Raw genomic sequence first — 26724 nt, 5'->3', positions numbered from 1 at the left:
GGTTCACCCACGAAGAATGGAGTGTTCTGGTTCCTGTCCACATTGATCCTCACCACAGCTGACACAAACGACTTGAGATTTGGGCTGCCCAGGTCATGTGCCGATACCTGGAACTAAAAACAAACAACAAACGACTTGAAACTTGGAGAGCTATCCCTGAAATAATAATTAGTATTTGACACATGCAATATAATAAATAGTGTTGAAATTTACACATTATGCAATGGTACAAATAACAGAGCCACATTTTATACATAAAACATATTGAATAATACTGAAATGTTTTATACATACATTGTACACTTTAGACCTGAGATGATCGCCTGTCAAAGGAGTCCTCACAGATATCACTCCAGTAGAGATGTCCACATGGAAATACATGCTACCAAGTGAGTTGGCATTCTCCATCTCATACTGCACAGTGTTGAACGGAGACTGAAATATTAATAGCAAAATTTATTGACGTTACCTAACTTAGTTTCCAAGGTACATACCTTTTTGTTTCATATCAAAAGCAGCTTATTGATAATTTATATTAACAACCTACAAACGAAGAAGAAGAAAGAAATGTTTTATATAATGATGCACTCAACACATTTTATTTACGGTTATATGGCGTCAGAACCTATAAACGAAATACAAATAACAAAACCAGATCTCTTTGATTTGAATAAAAAAACCCCACAAATGAATGCATTTCTGTTAAATTTATTAATTATATTTTATGTCCTTAAACAAATCACCAAATTTTAATATAAAACAGGGATATGTTACCCATTTAAAATCAAAACATGAAATGATAAATCAAAAGCTAAAAACTACACCGATGTAAGTTCTTAGTCTGTTTTGTACAAAATATTTGATGCATTACAACACAACTGAAATACAATTAAATGTTTTTTTCTAAAAGCTGAAAAACCATATTGCTGATAAAGTATTGACAAAGGTTCTCTTTACTTACCCGTATATCATTATCCAATGCTTGGACAGACAGAACTGATGCACCGACACCCACTGTCTCCAGGACATTGGTTTGGTAACTGGACTGTTGGAATTGCGGATGGTGAAGATTGCGTATAACATTGATCTTCACTATTGCTGTCGCACTGCGTGGCGGGTGTCCACTGTCGCTGGCCACCACACGACCCTGATACTGGGGACGCGTTTCGGCCACCAAGTCAGCTCGGACAGACACCATGCCCGTCCACTTGTTCAGACTGAAATACGATGGCATGGTGTCATCACCAATCAAAACGTAAGTGACGTTGGCAAATGCCGATGTTTCGGGGTCGCTGTCACGAGCTGAAAGTGTCAGCACACTGGAGGAAATGGTCAGAGTCTCCCTGATTGTCGTTTCATAGGGTTCACCAACAAACTGGGGTCCGAACTGATTGCGGTCGATAGAAATTGTCACCTGAGCATTGGTGTTACTTTGACGTATAGGGGATCCATTGTCATATGAGTGGATAATAAACTGAAGAAAAAAAGAGAAAGGAAAGAGGAAATTAATTTATTTGTAATTTCAGTGACAGCTAACAATATATAAAACTATTTTTTTTAAACAATGATTAAAAGCAAAGGCATAATTATTATTTGTATTATGAATACATAAAATTTTGGGTACATTTACTTTTCTATATTTCTCTTTAAAAGTACATTATTATAATAACAGATGTTACAAGTTGACAATAAAACAGATCATTAATAAATATTCTTTCTTTTATTACGGTATAGTTTACTGCCACAAAAATTTGTTATGGAATTGTCATAGTCAAACAAAAAACAAAGAAAACTTAGAATTACTCAACTGATTAAGTACAATTACGGGTAAATATTACATTATTTTATAAATGTTTACAAATGGTGTTTTTTTACCATAAATCCATTGGAAGCCGTTTCTGTTAGAGGTCGTGTAGCGGTGATCAATCCAGTTTCAGAGTTCAGATAGAAGAAGTTGGTTCCCTCTTGTGGTGTCGATGACACTATTTCGTAGCGAACAATTTGCTGAAAATAAAGATTTACTTCTGTGAACTATAACAAAATAAAATAAATATAACATTTTACACCACTGAAATATAAAAATAAAGAATTCAGCTGATTTAAAACATGTTTCGCCTACCATCAATGTTTTCGGTGCACTGTGATGAACGTCCGTAGGTGCAACTATAAACCAAGTTTCATTGATCTAGGACTCAAAGTGACAAAGTGATGTAAACACAAAACTTTAATGTTAAATTTTAATGCAAGTTGACGACCGCTGCCGGAAGGGTAATCCCTATATCTTGCCTTTTTACTTCATAAAGGCGAGACAAAAACAAAACTAAATTAATAAAACTAGACATAAGATTTTTGTAGGGAATCTTAATGAACCCTCTCAAGAACAGATTAAAGATAATGTAACTCTTGAGACATACCCCAGCATCATCATCAGTGGCTTGAACCCGGAGCAGGCTGGTTCCAAGTGGGAAAGACTCGGGGATTCTCTCAGCGTAACTCGACGGATTGAACACTGGTCTGTTTGGATTGCGGTTCACCGAGATGGTCACGTTGCTTGATGCATGATTGGTCGGGTATGCACTGTCATAAGCTATGACTCCAATCTAAAAATATTATAACAAGAATTTAGTTTGATGATTGACAATTCCCTCCAACACTGTTTTGGCTTCCCACACAATAAACATAATGGTAATACTTTTAATACATTTGTTATAATTGACAAACATCCCTTTTCCTTTTATCTTTCTAAATTTAAACTGTTTTGTCTATAATTATGAAAAATAAAAGCATACTGAAATGTTAATGGCATAGTCTGCTCAATATGAAACTACAAACTATTGTGACAGGGGTGAAGTCTCTCTTTTTTTTCTCAAATCTAGCGAAGCATAGTAATAATATAGCTGTCTTTTAATTTGAATGACAACAGTATTAAAATGACATCATTTTGCACCTCCCTACAATACCAATAAACTGCTTCCATTTTCTGAATTTTTCCACTAAAATATTGCTATTAAAATGTTTTCTTTGGAAATTACTAATGCATCCAACTGTGTCTGAATATATATATACTTACAACATATACAGCTGTAACATCTGTCAACAGAGAACTGTGTACAGAAATATCTCCTGTGTTTGCATCCATGACGAAGTAACCAGGAGCAGAGAAATAACCAATCATCTTGTACATCACTTCCCCCATCAGGTCCTGGTCTGTCGCACGTACACTGTAGACAATGGTTCCGGGTGGGGTGTGAAGAGACACAGCTTCACCATACGGTTCGTTGATGAACTGCAGCAGAAAGCGATCTCGCTGTATCTCCACTATAACAGTGGCAGTAGCCGAGCGTGCCGGGATCGACTTGTCACTGGCAATTACACTGAACTGGTAGACATCAGTGCTATCACCAAGAAGACGTTTTCTCAGAGATATTAAGCCGGATGATGGTCCAAGGTAGAATATGGTGGTGACGTCAGTTTGTGGGTGAAATGAATACACCAACACATCCTGTAACACAAAAACATTCTGTTATAGTCACTCCATGCTGTATTCAAAGATGTTCATCTCTGTACATGTTAAAGAAATGAAATTGTTTTCATAAATTAATTTTATAAAGAACAGGGGTGGGAATTGGTGAAGTGTAAAAAAGAGGAAATCTAGATGGGTCCCGGAAATTCTTGAAATCCTAGGTTAAAATCCGTGCCATCTGACACATTTTAGAGGGAAGGACGATTAAAATAGGAGGAAACGCAATGTTCCATGAAACAAAAACAGTTGATCCGAGCAGAATTCCCTCCCCTGAAAGAAATAATGTGACATAAAAGTCATGATTACCATAATTTATTGACCTAAACATTGAGCTAAAAATTAAAAAGTAATAAATATTTTCTTTCTGCAACAAGTACTGAAATGAACATTCAAAGGTTCAACAATAAAGCAAGTTTCACGTGCTCCAGCACTTTGTAAGAAATTAACCTGAACTAAGCAAAACCTTAATGTTCAGCTAAATGTAAAATTTCATATCATCATTGCCATCATTGCCATCATCACCATTGGAAAAATAAGGCCTATATCTCACCTCTTGACAATGTCAAGGCAAGATTATAAGTATAAGCTATAAAGTAAATAGAAAATTCTATCTGGTGTTTAACATGTGGCTATCTTATCACATTGAAAGAACCATTCCACTAACCTGTGCATCAGCATCAGTTGCTAGAAGCTGCTGAACGGAGGATCCCAGACTGGCAGACTCTGACATGGTCACCTGGTAGATCCGACGGCTAAACACCGGAGCATTTTCATTGCGGGTCACAGTGATGTTTACTTGTGTCGTGGCCGTCTTCATACCAACATTAAACAGTTTCGTGGCTTCCACAGTCAGCTAATTTGTCATTAAAAAAAAATTATATTTTTTTATTTAGAAATGCAAAATTTTGACAAATGTACATGACACAAAAACATTTAGCATGTGCAGAAAGGCAATCAATTCGGTATACATCATTGAATCCATCTTATAGGTCTGCGTATGATCTCTCTCTTAGACACACTGTTTTTTACACAACAAATTTACACTGCACTGAAATTACATTATTTAAGAAAATAAAAATTGAAAGATAGCTGCTGTAGACATTGGTAAAAACTATTTATGAACTGTTTGACTAATTAGTGGCTGTGAGGTCTTCCTATATTTATTTTATTTTATGATTTCTATTAATAATTTTCTGTCCATCATAAATTTATACAGGAATATCTATTTTAATTATCCTAACAACTAAGAATTTATCTCTTACATTTGGGTGACCCATTATAATACATTCATTATTAACAGGGGTACTTTTTTTTGCTAAACTTTTCATGGCTTAATTGAGAAATATATCCTTTTGACACTGTTAATAAACTTAACCAATATCTGAAAAGGCACATGTTCGTTGTTTTTAAAAACAAAAATAAAACACCTACATAATACATGGTTTTCTTGTTCAGATCAGCATGAAGGGTTGATTTCACAGTAATTTCACCGGACGTGCCGTCAATTTTAAAATAGTCCGGACCATCACTGAATCCAGTCAGACGATATGAAATTCCAGGCTAAATGAATCAGGAAAAAAAGTACATTAAATAAATTCATTCCCTTAATCCTTAATTATGTTTTTTTTAAATCAGACAACACAATCTATACATACACAACAGGACATAATAGCATTCATAAATTGAAATTCTTGAAAAAAATTTACTATGTCCAAAAACTAAACGTTTTGGCAGAAAGGTATTTGTTTTCGATGAAGTCAATACAAACTATTTATATTTGTTTAAGAAGAGAAGGGAGGGGTTAAGAATTAAAACAAAACAAACAACTTTTTTGTTAAAACAAAAATAAAAATTAGGTAAATTATAATTATTATTCAATGACATTTACTAAAACCTTACTGAGGATCAAATGAATAAAACAAGGGTTTATCTGGATTTGGGAAAATAAAGTCTGTTTTATTTAATGACACTACTAGCAGGGATCAGCCAAACTGCTAATTTACATACAATGTGGCTTCAACAATAAGCCTTTGCTGTTAAAATTTTGTTTAAAGTAATCACTTTTTTATTATTTTCAGGGAAAATGTATAGTTGAAAATTGACATAAAACAAAATAAATTATCTCAAATTTTCACCAACTGTGCAGTGATCTTACACCTCCTTATTGTGCCCTTAAAAGACAACTCTGGTTTGGAGCCTGTACTGGGATACCATCCTAGTACAACCCTGCATTTGCCCATGGCAATCGGCACTGTCGTGGAGATTGCAGTGGAGTTTTTAATTCTCCACTGCACCTTTTTTTGCCTTGGGACTATATTCAGGGTTTAATGTCATGTTTTTTGCCGTGGACATTTTCTTAATTGCAGGGGTTGCAGTACCTACCAGCCTCAAGTCTCGTGGCTTTAATACCAAACCATTGAGGCTACCGAACGTTAAGTAGTAACACAAAATTCTTATCAATCAAAGTTCCACTCACCGCTGGCTGAGCATCGACAGTCAACACGGCCTGTCCTACTCTGTAGTTCTCCGAGATGGTCATAACGTAGGAGGCGAGTGGGAAAACCAGTGTGTCTGTATCTCGGATTACGGTCACTTCAACAATGGTGGATGAAACCAGCCGAGGAAATCCACCATCACGAGCCTCAATGACCAACTGAAATAATTGATATGTTCAAAATAACAGTCATGTTTTGAATTTAATAATATAAATACTAAATGGATGATATAACAAATTAAATTAGTCATTTGTCAGATTGACTAAACAACAAGATACAGAGTCCGACTTAAGACATTTATTCATTTGTCAGATTGACTGAACAACAAGATACAGAGTCCGACTTAAGACATTTATTCATTTGTCAGATTGACTGAACAACAAGATACAGAGTCCGACTTAAGACATTTATTCATTTGTCAGATTGACTGAACAACAAGATACAGGGTCCGACTTAAGACATTTATTCTAACATATATTAAAACCAGGGACCTATTTCACAAAACATCGTAAGCCTAATTTTGCACAGGAAATATAAATATCCGACTGGAAAACAAATACTGTAAGTACGAACAGTATAAATAATAAAATGCAAAATGCATATAATTTTATTTTATACTTTGTATTGTCTTTTATAGTGGCATAATTTTCTAGGTGAAACAGATTCCAAAATACATAGATGTACCATAGGTGATAAAATGGTTAACTGTAAACGTAAACTTACGATGCTTTGTGAAATTAGCTCCAGTATCAATGTTCTTTCAAACATCAGCTAACACAAATTGAAAATGTTTAGCTCAGATGAGGTAAGAGGATCATTTCCAATCATAAACATCTTCACAAGTAAATATAATTTTTGGTTTTGCTTTCCCTCACTGCAACCTTAAAATTATGGAACCATTTTGATTGGCTATTTACCATTGTAGATTCTAAAAGAGCACGGATTTGGGTGGGGGAGGGGTGAGGATGGGGTACCACAGTTGGTCTACAATATGTTGGATAAGACTAATTTATAAAGTGTACAATATATATATATTTTTATATATCCTGGCATTCACACACCCCACCTTCAATAGAATTTTTAAAAATAAATATGTCAGCCCCTAAGTTACAGCTGATTATGTAATTAAATAAAATATTTCTTCTTTTTGTTCGTAAGTTATAAGAACAAACAAGTCAATGATACAATCCGCTTACCCTGTATCCATTAACCGCTGTGCCGACAACTGACTGAAGTAGTGAAACTCGTCCATCCACAGGGTTGATGAAGAAATAGCGACCGGCTTCGGCAGCTCCAGTGATGACGTACGTGACCACATTGTTTGGTGGGTCTGCATCAGAATCAGTGGCCTTCACGTCTGCTATGAAGGATCCTGCGACCAGGTTTTCCAGTATCACAACCCGGATGGCCTCCGCGTTGGTGAAGACAGGAGCAAACAGATTCCTGCGTACTGTTATTTCAATGGTCGTCGTCGCGGACAACGAAGGAAATCCTCCATCATGTGCCAACAATCGCAGCTGAATGATAAAAAGAGAGAACTGAATTATAGCACTGGTTATTAATATTAAAATCAGTGTGTTATTTTTATTTTTACAAATAATACAGTGATATATTCAGTCATTAATTTTTAATATCTTGCAACAATAATAGAATTAAATGTCTGATTATAGCAAATAAAAGAACATCCATAATGGGACTGAAACTAGTGGGTGGGTGAGCAGATAATAATAACTAATAACTTGAATCCTTGAGTTTAGAGCATACACCAGTTCCCATGATGGCAACAAACATAAGATACATGAATCTCTACTGAAGGATTCAATCACTCTCTTTGTGAGTGTAGCTTTCTATCAAAAGAGCTAACCTTGAAATTCCCACCAATAGGAGGAAGGAAGGAAGGAAGGAAATGTTTTATTTAATGACGCACTCAACACATTTTATATATGATTATATGGCATCAGACATATGGTTAAACCAATAGGAGGAAGGAAGGAAGGAAGGAAGGAAATGTTTTATTTAATGACGCACTCAACACATTTTATATATGATTATATGGCATCAGACATATGGTTAAACCAATAGGAGGAAGGAAGGAAGGAAGGAAATGTTTTATTTAATGACGCACTCAACACATTTTATATATGATTATATGGCATCAGACATATGGTTAAACCAATAGAAGGAAGGAAGGAAGGAAGGAAATGTTTTATTTAATGACGCACTCAACACATTTTATATATGATTATATGGCATCAGACATATGGTTAAACCAATAGGAGGAAGGAAGGAAGGAAGGAAATGTTTTATTTAATGACGCACTCAACACATTTTATATATGATTATATGGCATCAGACATATGGTTAAACCAATAGGAGGAAGGAAGGAAGGAAGGAAATGTTTTATTTAATGACGCACTCAACACATTTTATATATGATTATATGGCATCAGACATATGGTTAAACCAATAGGAGGAAGGAAGGAAGGAAGGAAGGAAATGTTTTATTTAATGACGCACTCAACACATTTTATATATGATTATATGGCATCAGACATATGGTTAAGAACCACACAGAGAGAGGAAACCCACTGTTGCCAATTCATAGGCTACTCATTTCAATTAGCAGCAAGGATCTTTTATATGCACCATCCCACAGACAGGATAGTACATACCATAGCCTTTGTTACACCAGTTGTGGAGCACTGGCTGGATCGAGAAATAGCCCAATGGTCCCACCGATGGGAATTGATCCTAGATTGATCTCGTATCAGGTGAGCCCTGTACCACTGAGGTATGTCCCGCCCCCCAACAGGCGGAGTGACATAAATAAACTCACTCTGTAGACTGTTGCGGTGTCTTGAGCGAGATCCACATTGTTGGTGACTCGGACGATGCTGTCACTGCCTAGGGAGAACAAACTCGGAGCCGTGTCATCACCTATCACCTCCAGGGATACCTCATTAAAGGGACTCTGAAACAAATAACATTCCTTTTTAATAAACATTTTAAGGCTTGTAACCAATCTTACAAACATGCCTGCCTATAAGTAATATGACTCTTAAATTCATGGAACTTAATTCAAGTAGACATACATTAACTTTATTACTGGAAAGTACAAAATCTTGTGACATTTTGACAAACAATTTGCCACTAACATTGATAAGGCGAAATTGTCAGGTGCATTTTGTTTCAATGTAAGTATGTTTGTTAAGTGCTTATACTATAAACAAATATATAAAATTCACTATTACCAAAACAAAAATAATGTTTTATAACCTGTTTTATTGACTTACAAACGTCTGATACAAGATGACATGAAATCATTTTAATACAACAGGAATTCCTAAACATCATACTTCATAACATCTCAAAGTAAACATACTACATTCACAGTTAATTAAGAAATGATATAACTATAAGGTTGTTATTTCTACACACCGTCTCATCTCGATCGACTGTGGTGATCTGCATGATGCTGGCACTGGTTCCCAGAGTTCTAAATATGACGGCTGAATAAGGAGTGTTTAGGAATTCCGGGGCGTGGATGTTCCTCTTCACTGCAACAGTCACAGTGGCCGTGTTGATGGCAGCGCGAGATGGGCTGCCCTTGTCGTGAGCTGTAACCATGAACTAAACAACAGAAATATTACTATTAGTTATTAATATTCTAATATTTATGCCACATTTTTGTATCTATCGAGATGCCTAAACAAACTTTTCAGATGGACTTAATGGCTTACATTACAAACTGTAATCCAGTTTGACTTATCATCTTTAATATTATTACTGGAAATGAATTAAATTAACAAATGTTTAAAGTTTTGTCAGTCAGATTTAAAGAAAATTTTATAGGACCATAACTGAACACATGAGCTAATAGAGAAACTCCCACTAGCTACTGCCAGTATGAAGGAAATATTTATTTAACGACGCACTCAAAACATTTTATTTACGGTTATATGGCATCGGACATATGGTTAGGAATCACACAGATACTGAGGGAGGAAACCCACTGTCGCCACTTCATGGGCTACTCTTTTCGATTAGCAGCAAGGGATCTTTTATATGCACCATCCCATAGACAGGATAGCACATACCACGGCCTTTGATATACCAGTCGTGGTGCACTGGCTGGAGCGAGAAATAGTCCAATGGGCCCACTGACAGTAGGAGCACTTTATAGCAACACTGCTTGTGGAAAGATCATAATTAGCTTCAAAATCTTTAGTATTTAACTTTTACTGTAAGTACCACTAGCAAGTACACACTATAAAACTATCAGTTAACAAAGACCTCTAGAACTTAGTGAACTGAATGTACAGAGTCTGTTTTTCTTCAACACAGATGTTTAAGCATTGTAAATGTAGTTACACATGTGTAAGTAAGAATGAACATATGTTTGATATCCAATAGCCGATGATAAGATAAAAATCAAAGTGCTCTAGAGGCGTCGTTAAATAAAACAAACTTTACTTTACTTTTACACGTGTAAGTAAAAAAACAGGCCTTGTAAATTTGGCCCAATATATCCTGTCCAAATTAATGAGTTAAAATGCCCTGCTTTCTGTGTGTGAAGGTTTTATTTATCTTACCGAGTATGCGGAGGGCTTGTTGGTGTCGGCGTACAGTGGACGCAGCAAGGACAGCTGACCGGAGAGAAGGCCAACTTGAAACAAGGACGTCATCTCCAAACTGCCAGACAGCAAATACTCAACTACATTGTTTGGAACCTGAAATATTAAAACATTATATTTAATGTTTATATGAAACCACCAATATTTATTATTACTGCTGTTGCTGTTGTTATAATTTGCAATTATTATACAGTGAAACCTCAGTAAACCGGAATTCCCTCAAAACAGGACATTTGTCATGGTCCCTTTTTAACTATCTGTACAGAAGAGAACCTCTCTAAAACGGATACCTCTTAAAACTGGACATTTTACTTGGTCTAGAGGGTGTCCGGTTTAGAGGAGTTACACTGTACTTTTTTACAGTTCTATTTTTGTGTTCCTATAATAGATGTCGTATACAAGTCTTTATACATTTATATAAAGGGAACATATTTCTAATGTCCTTTATGTGCAGGAATTATTAAAAAGCACATGAATAAAATGTAGTAGATTTAATTTTGGACCATAGAGAAAAAAATATTCATAAAAGTAGTAAATTTGTTTTCACAAAAAAATTAATTCAGGAAACAGACTGTTAAAGTGGACCTAAAGTTTTGACAAAACCCTAACTATTTTAACAGACACAGAAACTAACAGGATTCAAACAGAATAATTTTAAATAAATTAAAGAAAAAGAAACTAATACTCATGTTTATTTTGTCGTTCAGTAAATTCTTAACAAGTTTATGAACTCACAGCTGCATCACTGTCCGTTGCGAAGACGGCAGCAAACGGATCCCCGACAGCGTGTGTTTCCTCCAAGATGGTGTTGTACGTCACAGGGCGGAACTCGGGTGAGAACAGGTTGCGGGTCATGTTCACATAGACCAGGGTGAGGTCAGTCCTCCTCGGAGAACCATCGTCCGAAACCTCAACACGGATCTGCACAAATACACATTAATGATATTTAGTCTGTCAAAAGTATAGCACAAAAAATAAATGTCTCAAACAGTTTGGTGCCAAAAAAAAAAAGTATATACAAAATTTATAAAATGTTCTTTTAAATTTTTGACGAAAATTTCATGATTAACTCTTCTCAGATGAGCCAAACTGAAAACATGGCAAAAACAATGATCAAGAAAATTTGAATGCATTTTCATTTTAAATTGGCTGTCAAAAAATAAAATACCTAAAAGGTGCCACATTTTTTACACAAGTGTATCAATCAGTACTGTCCCCTTTACATTAATCATTAATCACATTAGGAACATTAAATAAAATAAATAAACAATTAAATAAAGTGCGTACCCTGTATGACAAGCTAGTATCAGTGCGGATAGCATTAGACGCTGTGATGACTCCAGTTGCAGAGTTGATGGAGAATATGTTTGAAGCCGTGTCATCGCCGATGATGGAATAAGTTAAAACCTGAAATATAATCAATGACAGTTCCCAATAAATGAATCTATAAATAAATGTATTTATTAAGAATGTGCAACACTCATTTTAAATAATGACATTTCAAAGACTGGTCAATTTTGGTCTGTGAATGCTAGTCATTTGCAGACAAAACCATTTGGGTTCAATACTATGTTTATAAAACTGCCTCCATATATATATACTTATGCTTCCCACAGAACATAAACACTGTTCAAACATAGAAGTGAAATATCATGTAGCCTCTTTTTAAATATTCATTTTAACAAAACTACAAAAGGGCTATACTCTTAATTGAAAACATGAACATGAAAACATGCATGCATGCATGCATACACTTATTGCAAGTCTGCATACATATATTTCATATCTCTCTCTCTCTCTCACTCTCACTCTCACTCTCACATACATACACACACGCACACACACACATACACACACACACACATACACACACACACACACACACACACATACATACATACACACACACACACAGGGCTAGCTCTGGCACTTGCCAAATTCGCCAATTGCGAATTTCAAAAACAATTGGCAAATTTTATTTTGATTTTGCAAAATAATTTTATGAAATAATTGACATTTTGTTATAAAATATCTGGGTTTCTGCAATTTTTGAAGTTTAGTAGATAATTTGGATAATTTCAGCCAGCCCTGACATACATATATAAAAAATCAACAAAGCTTAATAGACTACTTACGTCTGTATCTAAATCGTGAGCTGCTACCTGTACCACGAAACTTCCTGGCGTTGTGAGGTCTGTGATGGCGACTCTGTATGAGTTCTGATCAAACGTCGGACTGAACAGATTGGTGTCCACTCTAATTGTCACAACAGCAGTTGCTGACAAGGGAGGTTTACCACCGTCCATTGCTCGCACTCGCAGCTGAAATGTTGAGAAAACACACAGAATAAAGTCTATGGGGCTTTTCCTTGCATACAAGATTGGTGTACTGCAATTTGCTTCCAACCACATGCAAAAGCCATCAATGAAAGGAAAAAAATAAAAATATGTACAATGTACAGCCATCCACACTTAAGAAAGAGGTTGGTATTAAAAATTTGGCAAGGCACGATAGACTAAACACTTTGGGAGGATATTTACCATTTTCAGGGCTGGTTTGTTGGGGGTTTTTCATTAAAGGCAAAACATTAATTGAAATAAAAATAAATATAATTAATGTGCTTGCTTTAATAAATGAATGGCAAAATATATAACAGGGATATTTTATTAAATAATAATACATTTTTTTCTGAGAGTTTTATAGAGGCAAATTAATAATTAATTATTGAAAAAGGCTTATATAATTTCAGGGCAGCATGATTAAGGCAAGATAGCAATAAACTATTGAGGCATAGTGCCACACAATGCTAAAACAAGCTAGGGAAATCACTATAAACTGCTTAAAACACTAATTCCAATGATTGTCAGATTCTGTAAATACCATGCTTAACATTCATGATCAACTCTATTTATTAACTGCAATTTAATTTTAACACTAGAAAAAAACATCATTAAATAATACTTACACTGTAGGTGGCTTTGTCAAGCACAATGGTTTCTTTGAGTTTGACAACACCACTGACTGCACCAACGGAGAAAAAAACTGGTGCGACGTCATCACCGATGATGTCAAATACAACTGAACTGTACGGGCCACTCTGGTCCTGGTCTCGAGTTCTCACTGTCAAAAGTGAGATGCCCACTGCAATGGTGCGATTTACTCTCACAGAGTACGGCTGGTTTAGAAAAACCGGCGGGCTCTTGTTTCTGACCACATTAACAGTAACAGTGGCGGGATTGGTGGCCATTCTTTTTGGAACACCTGTGTCAACTGCATTTACTTGAAACTGGAAAACAAAACATGAAATAGGTAAAAAAAATATGGATAGGAAGGGAATATCTCAAACAGGAATTCTGGGGATTTAAATGTCTCGCCTACCAAAAAATATTTTGTGATGAACATCCATAGATGCAACTATAAACCAAGTTTCACTGATCTAGAACTTGCACTAACTTTAACACCACCACCGCCATTGGAAAAGTAATACCTATATCGCACTTTTTTTTACTTCATAAATGCAAGAGAAAAACCAAACCACTGTTCACTCAGTATTTATCCATGGATCAATGATGTCATTAAGAACAAAAATAGCAAGGAATCTTTTATATGCACTTTCCCATAGGAATGACAGTACATACAACAGCCTTTTATTTAACAGTAATGGGGTACTGCATGGGGGGGGGAGGGAGGATCCATCAAGGTGATTGATCCAAGCACTCTACCACTGAACTACATCCCACCACATATACATGTAGAAAACAAAACAGGACAAATTTAAAATATAAATAATTCATAACTATGTGCTATATTCCATATATTGGTATATTTATATCCAAACCAGAGTAATTGATGAAAATGTACAGTATACTCACAACATACTGCGACAGTTGTCTCTGGTCCTTCAGTACGGACTGTCTTAGAGACACAGTCCCAGACACTGCATCAATGAGGAAGAATTCACGACCGAAAGAGCTGGCAGAGTTGTTACTAATACTGTAACGGATGGTGCTGTGTGCTGGCTGAAAAAAATAATCACAAACAGTCTTAGTCTGCCGATAATTTAATAATACCTTTAATCACAAGTTGTTGTTTATGCTAACATGGATGATACTACTACTACTACTACTAACATGGATGATACTACTACTACTACTACTACTAACATGGATGATACTACTACTACTACTACTACTACTACTACTAACATGGATGATACTACTACTATTACTACTAATAATAATAATATTTAACATAATGTTTTTATTCATGATTTTTTGTTGTTAAGCATGGATCATAGTCTAAAAATATATACATTTTCTAGGGGTTTTATTATGAAAAGAAGCTACCATTATTCATAACTGTTTTTAAAAACTTGTACTTAAAGATACGTATCTGAATGATTATATCTCATAAAAATAATTTCTCAAACTGTCTAAATTATATGCACCTTACATCAATTGAAACAAAATATTATTAATATAAAATATATTTGTACTTCTTACACCCCCGTTGGTGAGAACATCATTCGTTATTTATGACAACACATACTTGTTAACACATGTACGTGTGTTAACAATTTCAAGACATACGGCTGGCTGCTCGTTAAGATACTTTTTAAAACAAATCGTTGTGAGATAAATGGTATCTAACGGCCACTCATGTATTATTCTCTGTTTATTAGTAGTAGTAAATGTAGAAAACTTGTTATCATTACTACTATAAAATAAATAACATCACCAACCCTTGAATCTCTGTCGGACGCGAGAACTTGAACAATGCTGACACCGAGCTCCGTTGTTTCAAGGATGTTTCCTACGTACGAGCTGGATGAGAAGACGGGATCAAACAAGTTGATCTGTACGTTGATGTTCACCAGCGCTGTTGCACTTTTAGGAGGCATGCCACCATCTTGGGCCTCAATTCGCAACTGAAAATATTAAAAGTGTTCAGGTTTTTATTTTAAAAACTCAGTGTTAGAAGAACATTAAAATTATATATATATTCTTTTCTCTTTTTTTTTCATGCAATGTTCTGTACAACACCTTAGCATATTTTGAAATGTCTATTTGGCTGGAATAATCTCATCTTGATAGTGACACATAGGCTACTTATTTTATCTGCATTTTCCCACTGACAGGACAGTACATACCACACCACAGTCTTTGACATACAACAGGTAAGGCACCAACTAGGATGGGAAAAGGAGGCCCCAATGTGTGAACTATTCGCAATATATCATCCCTCAAGTGAGCAATTTACCAATAAGATACATCTCACTCCAATCATTTTGATATTTAAAAAATGCTATGAACTGCTTGAATATTGAGTTTAAGCTTCAATCATGAGGTTAATGCATGCAAATAAAAAGATATATCATGTTCAGTTTAAGTCATGAGAGAATCAATGTGAGTCTTACCCTGTAGAAGTGCACTGTGTCCGAGACAAGCTTCCCTGTCACATAGACGACTCCAGATGAGTTGACACTGAAATAGTTAGCTGCCAAGTCGTCTCCAATTGTTCGCAGTGTTACCGCATTAAATGGAGCCTGGGATGAACAATTACATTCGTTATCAGACACACATTTCTTGTAAAGTATAAGAAGCAAACATTTCACATAATGGCATATGTCACCAAAATTAATAATTAAGTTTAAGACATAGAGTATATTTCATTTTTTTTTTTCAAATATGATTTATATCTCATCAAGTGAAGTTTGCAATCATATCTCACGTGTAATATGATTGCAAACTTCACAAGATGAGATATAAATCATATTTGACAAAACACATGAAATTTTCTATTTATTATAAAACTTTTGGCAATTTACCTTTATTTCTAAAATGCCAGCAGCAAAATAGTTCTGGCTTTTTTACAGTGAAGATAACACTTTCTACAGTGACGATAACACATTTTAGAGTGAAATAGTGAAATTTTCACTCTAAAATGGGTTATCGTCACTGAGTGGCTGATAACACTTTTATTTAACTGCCATTTTAAGATATTTCACTAAATGTTATATAATAAAAATATATATAATGTATAAAATGTTGACATGATAAAGCTTTCTAACACTGCCTTAAAACCTAAATCACCATGATTATATTTTAAAAATATGTATAATGTATAAAATGTTGACATGATAAAGCTTTCTAACACTGCCTTAAAACCTAAATCACCATGATTATATTTTTAAAATATGTATAATGTATAAAATGTTGACATGATAAAGCTTTCTAACACTGCCTTAAAACCTAAATCACCATGATTATATTTTAAAAATATGTATAATGTATAAAATGTTGACATGATAAAGCTTTCTAACACTGCCTTAAAACCTAAATCACCATGATTATATTTTAAAAATATGTATAATGTATAAAATGTTGACATGATAAAGCTTTCTAACACTGCCTTAAAACCTAAATCACCATGATTATATTTTAAAAATATGTATAATGTATAAAATGTTGACATGATAAAGCTTTCTAACACTGCCTTAAAACCTAAATCACCATGATTATATTTTAAAAATATGTATAATGTATAAAATGTTGACATGATAAAGCTTTCTAACACTGCCTTAAAACCTAAATCACCATGATTATATTTTAAAAATATGTATAATGTATAAAATGTTGACATGATAAAGCTTTCTAACACTGCCTTAAAACCTAAATCACCATGATTATATTTTAAAATATGTATAATGTATAAAATGTGACATGATAAAATGTTGATATGTATAATGATAAAGCTTTGACATGATAAAGCTTTCTAACACTGCCTTAAAACCTAAATCACCATGATTATATTTTAAAAATATGTATAATGTATAAAATGTTGACATGATAAAGCTTTCTAACACTGCCTTAAAACCTAAATCACCATGATTATATTTTTTTGGAAATATTTATTTTCACAACCACATTGTATTCATTTTATTTCTCCATCTGTAGTAAACAAGATAAAGAAAAGAAAAGGAAAGAAATGTTTGTTGACTACAATTAGCATTTGTTTTGAAACATTGGAGTCGCTCTGGGTTACATACTCTGCTATAATGTAGCAGCAAAACGATCTTTCATGTGCACTTTCTCACAGACAGGACAGCACACACCATGGCCTTTAATAACAAAACAAGGGTAGGGATGTAGCCCAGTGGTAATGCGTTCGCCTGATGCACAGTCGGTCTGGGATCAATCCCCATCAGTGGGCCCATTGTGCTATTTCTCGCTCCAGCCAGTGCACCACGACTGGCATATCAAAGGCCATGGTATGTGTTATCCTGTCTCTGGGATGGTGCATATAAAAGATCCCTTGCGGCTATTCGAAAAAGAGTAGCCCATGAAGTGGCAGCAGTGGGTTTCCTTTCTCAGTATCTGTGTGTCCGATGCCATATAACCGTAAATAAAATGTGTTGAATGCGTCATTAAATAAAACATTTCCCTCGTTAATAACAAAACAAATGTACATACTACATTATCAGCATCAGTGACAGTAATGAGTGCCACACTGGAGCCAACACTCTGTGTCTCTGGTATGGTGACTGTGTACGGGTCACCGACAAACACTGGACTGAAGCGGTTCCTCGTCACCGTGATGCTAATCCTGCTCTCTTGGCCCGCCTGTCGACTGGGACTTCCCAAATCATAGGCTCCAACAAATAACTGAAATCAAATAAGCAGCATGTTAAACTCCACATAAAGAAAAGTTATAGGAACTAAAAATATTCTAAAATGTTAAACAGAAGAGATAGTAATTAAGTAAATTTAATATAGATACAGGTGAAATAACAGCTAGTCAATAATTAAAAACTTAACAAAATGATTAAGCCTCATAAACAAAATATTATATGGTGATTAATTTTGCTAAAAAAAAATTAAACAAAATATCATATGGTGATTAATTTTGCTAAAAGAATTTATCATACTACAATGATATACTAGTTTAAAAATGTCTCATATGTGTTAAAAAAAACTAAACATAATCACATACCAGTAAACAGCTTTTGGCAAAAATATATTAAATATTTCATCCCAACTTGGCAGTTAATAAGACTGAGTACAAATACCAGAGGGCTTTAGCCACATGCCAATTGTTACATATATTATTGTATTAATGACTTTTATTTCAACGTACTTCAAGTATTATTGCAACAATATTATTAAATATATATATATATAGTTACTTACCACATACACAGAACTGAGTTGTGTGTCAAGAGTGAGTGACCTCCGCACAGTGACTTCTCCGGTCACAGAATTCACAAAGAAGAAATCTTCCTCCATAGAATCAGCTCTCGACGAGAAGCGGATCTCGTTGTGGGGTGACTGAAATATTTCAATAATTCACAAATTATATACATTTTAGGGCCTGCAGTCATTATGGTTTGATGCAAATAAACTCCTCTAACTCGCATGTACTTGCGCAAAATGATTTCCACATGGTTGGAAAACTGCTCGCCTCATCACACATTGATATCGCTAATTTATTTTACTCAAAATTACTTTGAATTTAACAATGAGAGCAATTTCTCTTCTACATAATTTCAGGAGAGCAGTTTATTGTCCACCAATGATTTTCAAACCATATGCAGTGGGACTGTATGAAAAGACTAGGTTAAAAATAAAAGTAAACCTTAGGGTCTCATTCACAAGCATACAAACTGTACACTGGGAGGGATGGGATTAATGTCAGTATGTGGGTTTTGGGGGGTTTGGTTTTTTTTTAAATGTCTCTGAAAGCATTCTTTGTTAAATATGATTTTCAGGAGGTAGAAAAATAGAGTATGCTTTGCACGCTTGTGAATCAGACAACTGTGAATGGTCTCTTAAGTGTAGCCTACAAGGGAAGATTAAAGAAATTTGTTTGGCTGTTTGAACCACATGAGGTAAGAGATGAGGCCCCGTGCTTATAAACCTTAAAGTCCAGACTTTAACGTCATGGCAATGCCATTCAAATAGCATTATGTTAAAGTCTGGACTTTTATTAGTCTAGACTTTAAGTTTTATAAGCATGGGTCCTGGTTACAATAAGAAATAAGGAATTTGACAACACAAAAACCTGGAGAAAAACAAAAAAAGAAGAGAAAATGTCCCAATATAAAGCTTACAGCATTATCGGCATCCGTTGCTTTCACTTGAACAATGACCGACCCGACAGGCTCTGTAGCTGGGACTGTTGCTTGGTAGGACGAACTGCTGATCACAGGCGCGTTCAGGTTGTGGAGGATCATGATTCGCACCATCGTGGTGTTACTTCGCGGTGTTGGCAAACCGTTGTCGTAGGCTCGCACACGAACGTAGAACGAGTTCTTGGAAACTCCGACTAGAGACCGGCGAAGACTGATTTGTCCAGAAGCTTGATTTATACGGAAGTAAACAGGAGCTGAGTCATCACCGACAATTTCGTAATGAACCCGTTCAAAGGTATTCTGAAAGAAAAGAATATATGATATGTACTTGCAGTAAATACGGTTTGTATATTTTATGTAGTTGTGCACTAAACATAACTACTTGTTGAATATCTGGTTAAACAGGATATTTGTTGTGTGTAGTCAATTGTATTTATTTGCCACCACAACTGATTACTGTTCATAATCAGGGGAAGATAATTCAAGTAAATTGATTAATAAACCAAAATGAAGTTTTCACACAGATTTTATCACACAAATTCAACATTAAACAAAAAATAAATGAAAAAGAATAAATAACAGCACCAATAACATAAAACATCAAAGAAATATTTACCTGTTGGTCAATATCCACTGCAGTAGCCTGGTAAACCGACGCACCAAGAGACAAACTCTCTGCAATGTGAGTGGAGTAGGGCAGGTTCACAAAGTTTGGTGTGTTCAGATTGCGAATGACAGACACCTGGACGGTAGCGGTTTGTGGAGCAGATCTGGCAGGCTTCGTAGAATCCGAGGCGGTCGCCAGGAGGGTGTACTGCTGGGCACTGTCCTGCAACAGAGAGGTTCGCAGGCGGATCTGTCCTGTGTTCGCATCCAGCATGAAGTATGCCTGTCCTGGGCTGTTTCCGACAAAGCTGTACACCACCTGATTATATGGGGAGGTGTTGTCACTGTCAATGGCTACGAGTTTGAAGATAATCGTACTGAAGTCAGTGTTTTCAAATACTGTTGTGGATGTCATGTAGTTGGGTCCACTTGGCTGCATCCATTGTGGAGCAAACAGATTGCGGTCGATAGTCAGTGTTATGACTTCGTACGCACTCTTAGCTGGATTCCCACCATCTTTAGCAACAACACGGAGCTGTTAAAAAAGAAAAAAGAAAAAGCCTTTATTATTATGATATAGAATGTATTAAGAATACATCTGAAATAATAGCTAAAAATTAAAGCAACATACTCTAGTTTTCAAAAATGCATGTTCGTCTAGGAAGTAATGGTTAATGAGACACACTCTAGTTATTTTTGATGGTATTTCCCTGTTTAAACATCACAGACTTTAGCTTCTCTCTGTTATAACCATATCCAAATGTCGTCTAAGAAGTAATGGTTAATGAGACACACTCTAGTTATTTTAGACGGTATTTCCCTGTTTAAACATCACAGACTTTAGCTTCTCTCTGTTATAACCATATCCAAATGTCGTCTAAGAAGTAATGGTTAATGAGACACACTCTAGTTATTTTAGACGGTATTTCCCTGTTTAAACATCACAGACTTTAGCTTCTCTCTGTTATAACCATATCCAAATGTGTGTTGCAGGTTTGTAGATTAACTAAACTTGGTGTCCATTTTTACGGGCTGAAACTAGAGTCTGTGTCGTTAAACTACATGCTATTATGGTGTGTATAAATGTAATAGGACAGAAATCATGTTCATACTAAAGCTTAAGAAAAAGTTAAAGTTTGTTTTGTTTAACGACACCACTAGAGTACATTGATAACAAATCAATCATCAACTATTGGATGTCAAACATTTGGTAATTTTGACACATAGTCTTGGAGATAAAACCCTTTACATTTTTCCATTAGTAGCAAGGGATCTTTGATATGCACCATCCCACAGCACATACCACGGCCTTTAATATACCAGTTATGGTGTAAATATTAGCAATTTACAAGTGAGTAAGAACTAAGGAAAACAAATTCGGCAAATTGGCAAACAGCAGTGAAACTACCAATGAATACTAATAAAAGAATTGTATAAAACTATTACAGTATTACAACAGACGTACCCTATAGCTAGTAGCAGTGTCCGACACAATGGACTGTGTCATGTACACATCTCCTGTGGCACCGTTCACTTGAAAGAAGCTTGGTGCGGAATCATCGCCAATAGCACTGTAGACCACAGTGTTGTACGGGACCTGTAATACAAATTGAACCTCATTTATACAAGCATAACAGTTACCTCATTTACATATAATCAACTGTAAGGATATTTATGTTTTTCTTTATATCAGTAAATAAAATAGTGTCAATTAAAATCCTAAAAAAGAAACATCTACTTTAAATATAATCATTATATTAATTATTTTTTATCTTAATTAATTTTATTAAAGAACTTAAAACAAATTCTGGCAATATTATTATTAGCACACAACAATTGAAATGGTTGTTAGGGTTTTAAAGTTGAAACATTTTTTGACACGACAGAGAAAAACATTTACGCCACACTCCTACTGAATAGCAAGAGATCCTTTATATAAATTTTTTCAAAGACATGACAGTACATACCGGTGTAATAAATGATGGCTCTACCAAGAGCTATTGACTGTGACCCATTTGAGAGCTCTACCACTAAACTACTTTCAACTTTCACACCCCTCATTCACCTCCCACTAAATATCACTTATTAAAAAATTAGAAAACTTGGATCATTTTCTGTTTTATGAAGGAAATGGTTTATTTAACGACACACTCAACACATTTTATTTAGTTATATGGTGTCGGACATATGGTTAAGGACCACACAGATATTGAGGGAGGAAACCCGCTGTCGCCACTTCATGAGCTACTCTTTTCAATTAGCAGCAAGGGATCTTTTATATGCACCATCCAATAGACAGGATAGCACATACCACAGCTTTTGATGTACCAGTTGTGGTTCACTGGCTGAAGTGAGAAATAGCCCAATGGGTCCACTGACAGGGATCGATCCCAAACTGACCGTGCATCAAGCGAGTGCTTTATCACTGGGCTACGTCTCGCCCCTCTGTTTTATGAATACTAAACCTGACCTCAAACAAAAGGCATATTCTCCCTAAGTAAGTAGACCAGTCTATTTACATAGGGGGAATATGCCATTTGTTTGAGAACAGTCTACTTACATAGGGGGAATATGCCATTTGTTTGAGAACAGTCTACTTACATAGGGGGAATATGCCATTTGTTTGAGAAGTCTACTTACATAGGGGGAATATGCCATTTGTTTGAGAAGTCTACTTACATAGGGGGAATATGCCATTTGTTTGAGAAGTCTACTTACATAGGGGGAATATGCCATTTGTTTGAGACCAGTCTACTTACATAGGGGGAATATGCCATTTGTTTGAGAACAGTCTACTTACATAGGGGGAATATGCCATTTGTTTGAGACCAGTCTATTTACATAGGAGGAATATGCCATTTCTTTGAGGTCAGGTTCAGTGAAAAAAAAATGGTAATGCATCAACTTAACAATGGAATATATTTGTCTGAAGACAATTTCTTTATACCTGAAGATCCCGATCTGTTGCTACAACTCTGAAGACACTGCTTCCGACATCGGTGGCCAACGATACGGTCGCTCTGTACGGTGTGTTCTCAAACACCGGCTCAAACTGGTTTCTCACCACCAACACGTTCACCGTCGCAGACCATAACGCCCTCAGCGGGGCCGGCAGACCCTGGTCCTCTGCAGCGACCGTCAGCATGTAGCGGTTATTGCTGGACGTCACATCCTCGGTGAGACCGCGCCGCACCGACACATCTCCCGTGACGCTGTTCACGAAGAAGTATTCCAGAGCTTTGGCCGTGCCAAGCAAGGCGTATTTGACCACGTTGTTTGGAGAGACGATGTCAGAGTCGGTGGCCGTCACCCGGGTGATGGTGTCTCCCAGACTCTGAGTTTCCAGGATGGTGACATTGTACACACGAGGAACGAACATAGGAGCGGCAAGATTTCGGTTTACGGTGATCACGATGACTGTCAGATCAGTCTGTGGTGGGGAGCCTTGGTCAGCGGCTTGGATTAAAAGCTGAAATTGAAAGAAAAGCAGATGTCTTTTAAGGTTTTTTGTATTTAAAAGCAAAAATATTGAACTTTTAGTTTGTTGCTTAGAATATTTATTTCTATACATTCAATGCTCGAAACCTTAGTGGTATAGGGGCATGTTAAAATGGTACTCTCTTTCTCTCTATACATACAGTGTGTTCTTTGTTATTGTAATGTCTACAGAATCTCAAACTAGCATCTTGATTTGACTGGTGCATGCTTTAATTTGTAGTTGATATGACCATTTGGCAGGCCACAGAATTTGTAGTTTATTATTATATATTCAGAAGAAAAAAACATGAAGGAAACTATGTTTTAGACAAAAATGACATACAATATTGTTTGACGATCAAGTACCTTTAATATATTTTGTAACTTTGTTGTTCACAACAATAATCTGATATTTATCAGAATTAAAGAAAATGTCAGAAATTATTATTTAAACTTTAATATGTAAAAATAATTATCGTTGCTGTTCAATAAATACATTGTAATCTTATAGTTTCTATATAAATGAAATGATGAAACTTTAAACATATATATTTTTAAGAAGAAAACATATTCTCACCCTGTATTCTGTTGTAGTATCACTGGCGACACTGTTCCGCAAACTAATGATACCCGACTTGGCATCAACTTGGAAATATGTCTGCGAGGTGTCAATATTTATCATTCTATACTCTATATCACCGAAAGATCCTTGAGTGTCGGGGTCGACAGCCTTGACCTTGAGAATACTGGCACTCGTCGAGAGATCCTGGCGTACGGACTGACTGTAAGGTTCGTTGATGAACTGCGGTGGATTCTGGTTTCGTACGACGTTAACAAACACACGCACATCGGCAGTGGATGTTAGAGGTGGGGAACCGCGGTCAAGAGCACGGACAGTCAGCTGGAAATACAAAGTCAATATATGAAACTCAAACTCAAAACGTGTATTTACATGCCTATATCCATTGAAGGTTCAAGCATGTCTCCCTCGTGAAACTCAAACTCAAAACGTGTATTTACATGCCTATATCCAATGAAGGTTCAGGAATGTCTTCATCTGGTTTCGACCCCTGACATGACCAGCAGCTTGTTGATCCAGGGGGGATATATGAGACTGTATAAATAACACTAACAGTTCACATGGAAGACTTTACCAGTCTTCAGAATTTATCTATGTTCTATCTGTATGGGCGACACTATGTTAAAGCCCTTAGTACACACTTTAAAAGTTTTACAAAACAAGACTTAATTATGGAGATCATACCAAAACAACTTTGGATTTTCTGTACTACTATCTAGAGCAATGGGTCAGGTAGTTTTTAACATTAAAATGATATATGGCCATTTTGTTTTTCATTCGGGCTAGGAAACAATATGTGAATTGTCTTAACTTTTTAACAGTGTCGGGTACAGCAATTTTTCCTCCAGTTTTATCTCAATTACTTTATGTATTAATAATTTTGCCTCTTTAAAACAGAAGGCAGCATTTAAATGTCCACACAGTATGTTTTACATCAATGTACTGAATAAATAGGTCATTTCAAACCAGAGCTTTTATGATGTTGGATTATCTACTTAATTTCTGAATTCTACTGAATGTTCAGCCAGGGCTTCTAGATTATGGTAGCCCCACACCCATCACTAGTAATATTTAATGTTGGGCTAGTAAATAACTACTATTGTCGTGCCCGACGGCTAGTGAAATATTTTTGTCAAATGCTACAGTGAAGTCTATTTTGTAAATATGAATATATCCTGTGTTTTTAAGCTCTATCTCCCTCTTTAGATGACATATCTGATTATTACTATTAATTAGAAAATTTGTATTAACTTAAAGTAAAGTAGGGCTAGTGAATTGTTAATCGTGGCTAGCAAATTTTTTAAATCACTGATCCCATGGCTGGTGGATTTTATAAAAATTCTAGAAGGCCTGGTTCAGCTTACTTTATACTGTACTGGATCACTCTCATCTGCCGTCAGCGATGTTCCAACGCTGATCTGACCCGTCACTTCGTTGATATGAAAGTAGTTGAGAGCTGCAACGTCTCCGATCAGCTGATAGAAAACAATGTTGTTAGGAGACTGAGTGTCGCCGTCAGTCGCCTTCACTGACACAATGGCCACTCCCAGAGCCTGAGTCTCCAAAACATTCGTAGAGTAGCTCGGTGCCTGCCAGACGGGGCCAAAGAAGTTTCGCTGCATGTTCACAATCACAATAGCTGTAGCACTGCGAGCAGGGAAACCATTGTCGCTGGCAACAATCCTAATCTATAATAAATCCATTAATTAATTAATTAACTTATGAATGAATAAATGAATTTACAAAACAATTAAACTCTTTAAAGTAAAATAAGATTATCACACATACTATCTTTATACAGAATGAATGGATGGATGGATGGATGGATGGATGGACAGATGGATGGACGGACAGATGGATGGATGGATGAAAAGATTAAAAGAAAAATGAATGGAAAGATAAATGAATGAATGTTGAACAAATGAACATTAATGATTATAATTAAAACAAAAATTAATGATCGTAAACTTTGATGGATGGATGGATGGATTTGTTGGATGGATGGATGGATGGATGGATGAATGGATAAAAAGAACAAAGGAAAAATGGATGGAAAGATGAATGAATGAATGCTATTACAAATCAACATTAAAGATTATAATTAATGAACTAATAAATGAATGATAATACACTTTATGTCAAGTATACTGAGTACACACCGAGTATTTTTCAACATTGTCAGTTAAGAGACTGTTCTTTGTAGAAATGACAGCAGACAGTTGTGAAGTGCGTCCGGCTTCAAGTGTGAAGTACGACATTGCAGACCCATCTCCAATCAT

At 35.7% G+C, this 26724-nt stretch overlaps 1 protein-coding gene across 1 annotated transcript; it reads right to left on the bottom strand.

Moving 5' to 3' along the window:
- Window positions 1–150: 150 nt before the first annotated feature.
- On the bottom strand, window positions 151–26724 carry LOC121379464 (cadherin-23-like). Its single transcript, XM_041508107.1, has 29 exons — window positions 26605–26724; window positions 25810–26133; window positions 24443–24766; window positions 23336–23857; window positions 21854–21985; window positions 20399–20923; window positions 19762–20082; window positions 18842–18979; window positions 18125–18316; window positions 16069–16197; window positions 15394–15579; window positions 14525–14671; window positions 13618–13938; window positions 12788–12973; window positions 11940–12059; window positions 11388–11573; window positions 10611–10748; window positions 9457–9648; window positions 8855–8989; window positions 7215–7535; window positions 6000–6176; window positions 4955–5083; window positions 4188–4376; window positions 3071–3502; window positions 2415–2600; window positions 1876–2004; window positions 962–1474; window positions 295–435; window positions 151–156 (listed from the first exon to the last, which is right to left on the bottom strand). The coding sequence occupies exons 1-29, from the start codon at window positions 26722–26724 to the stop codon at window positions 151–153; spliced, it is 6561 nt and encodes a 2186-aa protein (XP_041364041.1).

The sequence above is a fragment of the Gigantopelta aegis genome, chromosome 8 (assembly GCF_016097555.1).
Source record: "Gigantopelta aegis isolate Gae_Host chromosome 8, Gae_host_genome, whole genome shotgun sequence".
Classification (NCBI taxonomy): Eukaryota; Metazoa; Mollusca; class Gastropoda; order Neomphalida; family Peltospiridae; genus Gigantopelta; species Gigantopelta aegis.
The sequence above is the reverse complement of the archived record's forward strand: the minus strand, read 5'-3'. Positions and strand labels throughout refer to the sequence as shown.

What these genes read in the sequence shown, in the direction of transcription:
- LOC121379464 (XM_041508107.1), bottom strand. Translation starts at nt 26,724, where the DNA reads ATGATTGGAGATGGGTCTGCAATGTCGTACTTCACACTTGAAGCCGGA. An exon ending in GTGATCCAGTACAGTATAAA is followed by an intron (nt 24,767 to 25,809) that starts GTAAGCTGAACC and finishes TTGTATTTCCAG; the next exon opens with CTGACTGTCCGTGCTCTTGA. An exon ending in TCACTGATGCTGATAATGTA is followed by an intron (nt 16,198 to 18,124) that starts GTATGTACATTT and finishes TGTTCATCCCAG; the next exon opens with GCTCCATTTAATGCGGTAAC.